Source organism: Chelon labrosus (assembly GCF_963514085.1).
Source record: "Chelon labrosus genome assembly, chromosome: 2".
NCBI classification, from domain to species: Eukaryota; Metazoa; Chordata; class Actinopteri; order Mugiliformes; family Mugilidae; genus Chelon; species Chelon labrosus.
The window spans coordinates 1,529,900-1,538,269 of NC_140338.1; the positions used below are offsets into that span (position 1 = coordinate 1,529,900).

Sequence of the window (8,370 nt, forward strand, 5' to 3'; positions counted from 1 at the left end):
GCCATTATTTCGTGCAGCTGATGAATTGGAATCATGTAAAATAAAAGCTGCATGTACCACTCTGCAAACAGAGCAAAGGTTCCTGGTGCTGGTTTGGCTTCACAGGCTCAGTCTGAAGCTGATGCAGGTTAGTCACATTTAAAACAGACTTAGAAAGAAGACGGGAAAAATAATCAGAAACAGGAGGATTATTAATAATTATAATAATAACAACATTAATACTGTCTGAGATGACGTGGTGTGAGGGTTTACAGTGAGATCTCAGGATCAGGAGAGAAACACATCCTGGGCACAAAGGGAGAGTCCTGCTGAGAGAGAGAGGACAGAAAGACGGACGGATGGATGGAAGAGGTTACTGGTTGATGACTCATAATATCACCAGAGAATTACACAACTTTCGAAAAAGAACCAATGAATAATTTGTTTAGCAGAATCTGAATGTCACAATCACAATTTCCCCCAAAACCGTTTTGGATTTCCTCAAATGCTGTCAAAATAACATTAAACTAAAATGTATGCAGTGCCTTACAGCATGTTGGTGGGTTTAAAAATTAAAAAAACCTGATTCACTTTTAATCTTCATTTAATAAGAGACGATATTGATTCATAAAAATCCTCTGAACATTTCCTGCATCCTGACGTTAGAAATCTCACTGCAACAATATTAGTCCACATGTGAGTGAGACACAAAACGTGACAGAAGCTCTAACTCTGAGAGCAGCATCAGGACTGAAAGATGTCTGGATGTAAAAAGCATGAGGACAGAGAAGAGCTGCACAGAAACAAAGTCCTATGAAGGATGTGAAACTAGACGTAAGTGCAAATCTTTCAAAACTGAGATATTTCAAAATGAACTGAATCAGTAGCAGTGCCCAGCCCAAATAGTAATAAAGCAGAGTTTTAACACAGATTTTTACGTTACACGATGAAGAACAGAAAGCAACGTCACACCTTGGAAACCTTCAGACCTGGATTCTTTACCACCAGCCCTGCTTTCCCCAACACCTGACCATTTAACGGGCTGTTCACCTGGACACACACAGAGAAAGGGAGGGAGAGTTTGACGTCCAGAGAAAGGTCCCAGTGGTAGAGAGACGAAAAGAGGAAACCATGACGAAGCCAAGAAAAGGCTCACCGTCTGCAGGACGACGTTCTCTTTCCCAGGTTTTCTCGTTGCTCTGGTGACGGCGTCGGGGGAGATGTGTCTGACCCGTCGCTCCGCCGTCAGCTGCTCACCTCGAGCTCTGCGCTGTTACCAGAGGAAAATGGGTAAAAGGTTAACTCAACTCGTTTAACCCAGGTCAAGTGAAATGTAGAAACGATCAGCTTCATTAAAGGAAATCTCTTGTTCTGCTCTTTGTGGAGACTCGTCCAGAGTAGTACCTTGATGAGGCCCCCGAAGGAGCGTGAACGGGGGTGTTTCTTGCTGGGAGCTGGGGGGGCGTGCTCGTTAGTAGGGGTCCCTGAGGTTGTCTGCTTGACCAACTAGACATGAGAAACAAAAACAACACATACTCATTTAAATAAGTCAAACACAGACGCAGCAGAAGAAGCTGTGAGATTTAATTTCGTCCAGGTGGACGTCTGGGACGGTAAAAACGACTGTGACGTGAACCTGTCGGACAAGTTTCTTCTTCTTGGCAGAGTCGGGCATGTTGTGGTGGACGTGTCTGAAGAGCTCCTTCAGGGCCTCCTCTGTGTATTGTTGGGCTGGTGACTGGTGATCCTGAGAGCTGGGGCCCAGAAGAGCCGTCCGCTTCAGAGGCAACACCGTCCGCTGAGATGGAGAGGTGCTCGCCGGCAGCAGATCCAGATCATCCTGACAGAGCACAGGGTCAGCCAGAGAATGTACTCAAAACAGAATGAAAGTTTACCGTGACCTCCCATCGCTAACCTTAGTCTGCAGAGCCTTTGATCCAGTGAAGTGAACTCTGGCATATTCCCTCAGGTAAACTGGAGCCTGAACAACACACAGTAGACACATGTCACTCATCCACAGCTCACAGAAACCAGTCTTATAATATATGATTATTATATTCATCTATGCTTAGTGGTCAGTGTCTCCAGTTTTGCTCGGCACGCTGGATCGCTGACCTCGGTTCACTTTCTAAGGTTTGGATAAGTCAGCTGTGTGTGGTCAATAATCACCCTGAAGAGCTTCTGAGAGTGTTTGATGAGAAAGGCCATGCTGCTGTTGAGTTTCTTCAGATTGTCTTTAAGGTCACCAGCTGTCATCTGGAGCAGGAGAGAAGAGGATTCAGGTAAATACTAGATGCTGTAAACGGCTGAGGATAGAAGACGACGAGGAAACTTAGACGGGCACATCAGAAAATATATTTAAAAAATACGACATCATGACCCCAGACAAGACAAATCTGAGCTCTAGAGGCTTGATCAGTCAGTGTACAGATGTTTATCACAGATGCTGCTTTTTAAAATCATACATTAACCAGGCATAACATTATGACCACCTTCCTAATACTGTGTAATTCTCCCTTGTGGTGGCTCATCAGAGAATGGACATGGGCCTTCTGAGGGTGTCCAGAAGTTTCCCAGCAGAACATTGAACTGTCACAAGATGGTTTAAATGTTATTCACTTCTCCTGTCAGTGGTCATAATGTTGTGGCTGATCGGTGTATGTTCAAAGGTCTAATGGGGCGTTCACACTACTGGCAACAAAAGCTGCAACTCTTTTAGTGTCACTCAAACCCTGTGTAACGTTACTGACGGTTTGGAGCAGACTTGGACTGTATATAGTACATTACACTGCAATGGGTGAAGCAAATGCATATGATTGGTTGACACGTCAAGACACGTCAAGTAGAGACAAGCGTTGCACGTCAGCTTCTCAACCACAAATCTTACATGTCTGGGCCAGAGGACGTGCGGGGCGAACATGAGGGCCAGGTTGAAGGCGGACATCTTGTTCTTGTCTTGCTGCTTGGCGGTGTGGTAGAGAAGGTCCAGCAGCAGTTTGAGCAGCGAGCGGTTGGCTTGAGGTAACAGCAGGAAGAGAAGCTGCAGGGCCTCGATCTGACGCTCCTTGTTGGGTATCGACGTCTTGTTGCCGTGATCGTCAAACAGAGTCATGTCTGGGAGATGTGTTGAAAATTTATTATAAAACAGAGTCATGATGCATGGGTGATACATGACACATATATGACGGACTCATGTATCATCCAGCGTAACTAAAAGTGTTGTTGTGTGTATTCCTACCAGCGATCTTAAGGTGAGCATGGAAGTGTCTGTGTGTCAGCAGCGGCTCTGGTAGCTCTCCTAGGAACGTCTTGAGTAGCGTGGCCACGTCATTCGGGTGAAAGTCTCCAGATGACAGGTCGACATCCGTGCCGCTGTTGAGGAGCTCCTTCAGAGTCTGCTGCCGAACGCTGTTCCCAGGAACCCGAAACAGGCCCTCCACATGCAGATCTGAGAGAGTAAGAGCAAGGAGGAGAAAAAATCATCTGACAACAATAAATCTACTCAGGTCAAGACTACAGGTATTTTATTACAACATATTTTTTTTTGCATTCTCAAAAACACCACAAACTCCATCCCTATTAAAACAGGCAGTAATATACACCGATCAGCCACAACATTGATCCACAGAGCCCCCCCCCCAACAACAGGACACCCTCAGAAGGACCATGTCCGTTCTCTGATGAGTCACTACAAGGGAGACCTGCACAATATTAGGAAGGTGGTTATAATGTTATGCCTGATCGGTGTATGTGATTCAGGAATCAGAGGATTTCTTTTAGATGACTCACTTTTGCTGAGGTACTCAATCAGCTGGTAGATCTGGGCGATGCAGCTCTCTGTCAGAGGGGTTCCAAACACGACGCCTTTATCTGTGAAAGTATTGGGACAGATGGACGTTAGCGAAATGATTTTCCATAACAATAGATCAGTCGTATCACAGATGAGCAGGGCAACACAGGTGCACAAACACATTAATAATAAAGCACATGTCTGATGACACATCTGTACAGGAAATGAATAAATAAAAGGGCCTGTGAAGAGAGTAATATCCTGCAGCTTTGTTTTGTAATCCAACAGATCCCAGGTTCCCAGTTTCATTTGCACTCATACCGTCTTTTTTGAAGCCAAAACATTAGTTGTGGTGTGAATTGATTATCGGCATTCCTGCATTCAAAAAAGAACAAACGTGACCTAATTGACCTCTGACCTTTGCGTTTGAGGAAGTTGAAAGAACGGAAGAATCCTCCATTTCCACCCGTTGGGGTCTTGGGGCTGTCCTCACCGAGAAGCTGGGCAAACTCCGTCCCAGGAAGATCGATAAGACGCGTTATGTTGCTAAGAACCAGCTCCAGGAAAACGTCTGGCTTCTCGTGGCGGAGCTTCTCCACAAAAAAATCTGGATTAAAGATGACTGGTGGTCGGCCAGCACAAGAGCCCCCCGGTGACTCCTCACGATTGATCACCATGCTGCTCACCGCACCTCTGAGGGTGAGACGAAGACAGATCATGATGCGGTTAGTTATTTGAATGTGAGAGGACATTAAGGATACAACACGGCTTATTTTAGCACCTTCTTCCAAAGCACCTTAAAAGTTGGAACCTCATTCATCAATTCAAGACGGCCATCAAAAGAAATCTGGCCTCTAACATAAAGGGAAGACATGGGGATGGTGACAACAGGCTTTATCTATTAGAATAACTTATATATATATATATATATCCAAAACACAAAGAAGAAAAAAGGTAACTGAACTTGTTGAGCTATTGTGAGCACGTTATGGACATATAACAACACCCAAATAATCAAGTAAATCACCAGAACAGCATCTGACAGACAGTGTCAGAATCTGAATCAGAAAAGACTTTATTGCCAAGTATGTTTGTTCATACAAGGAATTTGCCTTGGTGTTTAAAAATATACAAATAAAATAGCAACAATAAATATATACACACACAAATATACAAAAAAAAAAAAAAGTACACTGTATATACAACAACAGGAACATTTACAGTGGGATGATGTGTTCCTGGGGGCTTGGCATTGTTCAGCAGACGCACTGGGGACGAGAAGAAACTGTTCGCCATGCGAGTGGTTCTACACTCGATGGATCTCAGCCGCCTGCCAGAGGGGAGTCTGTTAAATAGTCTGTGTCCAGGGTGAGAGGGATCAGACACAATCAGCTGCTTCAGAGTCCTGGAAGCGTTCAGCTGGTCTAGAGACGTCAGACTGCAGCCAATCACCTTCTCTGCAGAGACAATGACACGCTGCAGTCTGCTCTTGTCCGTAGCAGAGGCTGCATCAGACCAGGTGGTGATGGAGTCAACGATGGCAGTGTAGAAGTGAACCATCATTGTCTTTGGCAGGTTAAATTTCTTCAGCTGCCGCAGGAAGTACATCCTCTGGTGTGCTTTAGAGCGCTGATGTTGAGCTCCCATTTGAGGTCCTGGGACGTGATGGTGCCCAGGAAACAGGAGGACTGATGGGGAGGAGTGGGGCTGTGTTCTTTCTGTCAACTCCAGCTTGTTACGGCTGCACCCGTCTGTAGGTGGTCTCATCTCCGTCAGAGATGAGCCCGATGAGGGTGGTGTCATCCCCTAACTTCAGTAGCTTGACAGACTGGTGACTGGAGGTAGCAGTATGATCAAACAGCTTCTACACTCAAGCTGTCTGGCAGTTTCACAAAAATACCTCTACATTTACTTAACGAGCAGGAACACCTTCCTGAATTAACTCCAGTCCGTCTGTGAATTCAAATTAGTCTCACACCTACATGTGATAGCACAGACTAGTGCTGGGTGTTTAGCCTGAAGTGTAGTGAAGCTATCGTGGCTGCTCATTGGTTAAAATGCAGCACGTGTGTTTTTCAACAGAGACCAATTAAGATTTATTTAACACAATACATTCACTGTGTCCTCTCTAAAGCTCTGTTTCATGATTTATGTAAAACCGGAGATACGCAACACGGTGCTGCAATAGACAGTGATGGTTTATGAGTAAATAAATCAAAGTGTCCTGCTGCACGGAGCTTGGTGTCTGTAGAAGGACGACTCCTAGCAAAGAAAGGAATCTGCACTTTGGCACATCAGAGCCCAGATATAGATGGAGATGGAGCTCAGAGAGGCTGCAAACAAGACATCCTAATAACATGTATACGTATATAAATGATCCATAATTACTCATGACTGATGTGCAGGTCTGACTTTCCAGATGCAAGAAACAAGAGCCAGTTATTAAATCCAAGCGCTCGCCTACTTTTATCACTTTTGTGTTCAGTAAAACCACAAAAGATGATCGTTTTCTCTTAAGGAGGTTTTCTTTGACCCTACGTGTGACTTGTGAGATTAAAAGCACACATTTGATGATCAGTTAAAGCAGAAACCAGGTCTAATCAAACAGATTTAGAAACTTTTACATGTCTCTAGTCATTGTAGATCTTTTCTTTCTCGTCATAAAACATTTGAAAGCAGATTTATTCGTTGTGATTATTGTAAAACCAGAGATAGTGCTGCTGTCATGGATGGCAGTATTACAACTCATTAACTTCAACTTCAAACTTAGCTTTACTGTAGCAGCCCAATGCTAACAAAAACATTACGCTACTGCATGTAAAGTGATGCAGAAGCAGGGAACAGCTAGCTAAACGTGATTGTTCATATGAATTATCCAAACCTACAATGTCTAAATATAAAACCAGTAAACAGTGAGGAAGTTAAACATGTGAATCGCTAAAAAAAAACAAAAAAAAAACATAGTGAATATTTTAGCCTTGTTATGGAAAAGCTAGCAGGCTAACAAAGCTAACGTTATGTAGCTTAGTGACAGTTTGTTTCCGTCCCACTGACACGAGCGTACGTTTACCCTGTCAAAGTATCTCAAGTTCGGCTTTAGGAGTTCCAACTCTCCGCCAATGTAAATACCGTTTAATACTTCATTAAACACCGTTTCAAATCGTTCTTACCTTTTATTTTGTGTGTTTTCATCGACATCTTTACCCGCAGCCATGTTCGGTTTGAATCCTCCGCTGTTATCCTCCGGGACCCGCCCACATCGCCAACCATTGGTTAGACCGGCGGATGTGGGCGTGGCTCTCCGGTTGAGGGTTGCATGTCTCTCGCTGTGATTGGTCAGTTTGAATTCACTGCTTTTGTCAAGAGAAAAACAACATCTGGATGCAGAGCTTGTGTATTTAGAGGATTAGATAGATAGATAGATCATGTAAATATCATGTGATGTGCAATAACAGTGACTTATTACGTGTGAATGAGATTGTTATGTCATGCTAATATTTTATCCAAAAAAGGTTCAAAAAAGGCAGCTGGACTTGTAGAGTTTTTTGAGAGGACGTTTCACCACTCATCTGAGTAGCTTCTTCAGTTCTAGGGGACTGGTGGGAAGTCTGAGGTTTAAATAGGAACTCCTCCTGAAACCTGCTTGTTGTGTTCAATTCAATTCAATTCAATTCAATTCAATTTTATTTATATAGCGTCAATAACAATACAAATCGTCTCAAGACGCTTTACAAAAACCCGGCCTGAAACCCCCAGAGCAAGCCTGAAGGCAACGGTGGCAAGGAAAAACTCCCTTTTAACAGGAAGAAACCTCAAGCAGAACCCAGCTCATATGGAGGGACCCATCTGCCTAAGGCCAGCCGGGTACAGACAGAAGAAAGAGAGAAGAGAACAGCAAAGAGAGAAGAGAAGAGAACAGCAAGATAAACATACATCTGTCATAGATACACATATCTGACTAAAGTGTACATGTGGAATCTTATGATACAAACTGATGATGTTACATGACAGTTTGAAAATGTAAGAGGAATCATAGGCAGGTTGGAGAATTGTTCATTCAGGTAGGAGTGGATAACTTCAGGATTCCATGAAGACTAGGCAGGCTGATGAGACCACGACAACAGATGTAGTATAGAGCTCCACAGGAAACACACCACTCCAGGCCAGAGATACTCACAAGAAGAGGGGGGAAGGGGGGGAAGAGGGGGGAAGGGGGGGAAGGGGGGGGAAGGGGGGTGGGACACACACAGCAGTAAACATTCTACATAGTAATAGCACAGAATTGTATGACTAGTAGTATATAGGAAATTAGAGGGCAAGAGCTCTGTGCCAGAGAAAAGAAAGTGGAGGATGAGAGAGAGGAGAGAGAAGAAAGAAGGAGGACATGTGTTTGGTGCATCGTCCCCCAGCAGCCTAGGCCTATAGCAGCATAACTAAGGGATGGTTTAGTCCAGCCCTAACTATAAGCCTGATCAAAAAGGAAAGTCTTAAGCCTGACCTTAAAAATAGAGAGAGTGTCTGCCTCCCGAACCCAAACTGGGAGCTGGTTCCATAGGAGAGGAGCCTGATAGCTGAAAGCTCTACCTCCCATTCTACTTTTT

The 8,370-nt window shown here is 44.2% G+C and overlaps 1 protein-coding gene across 2 annotated transcripts; it reads right to left on the bottom strand.

The window, feature by feature from the left end:
• Nucleotides 1-7,023, bottom strand: arhgap19 (Rho GTPase activating protein 19). 2 transcript variants are annotated; one of them, XM_084558442.1, is made up of 12 exons: nt 6,940-7,023; nt 4,188-4,462; nt 3,769-3,849; nt 3,218-3,427; nt 2,867-3,093; nt 2,149-2,235; nt 1,895-1,960; nt 1,616-1,819; nt 1,384-1,485; nt 1,136-1,249; nt 952-1,029; nt 1-305 (listed from the first exon to the last, which is right to left on the bottom strand). In XM_084558442.1, exons 1-12 carry the CDS (start codon nt 6,981-6,983, stop codon nt 249-251), a joined length of 1,545 nt encoding a protein of 514 aa, XP_084414568.1. In that variant the 5' UTR covers nt 6,984-7,023; the 3' UTR covers nt 1-248. The 2 variants fall into 2 exon arrangements, with proteins under 2 accessions (XP_084414568.1, XP_084414567.1); XM_084558441.1 differs by having other exon boundaries at nt 1-308.
• Between the last annotated feature and the right edge of the window lie 1,347 nt (nt 7,024-8,370).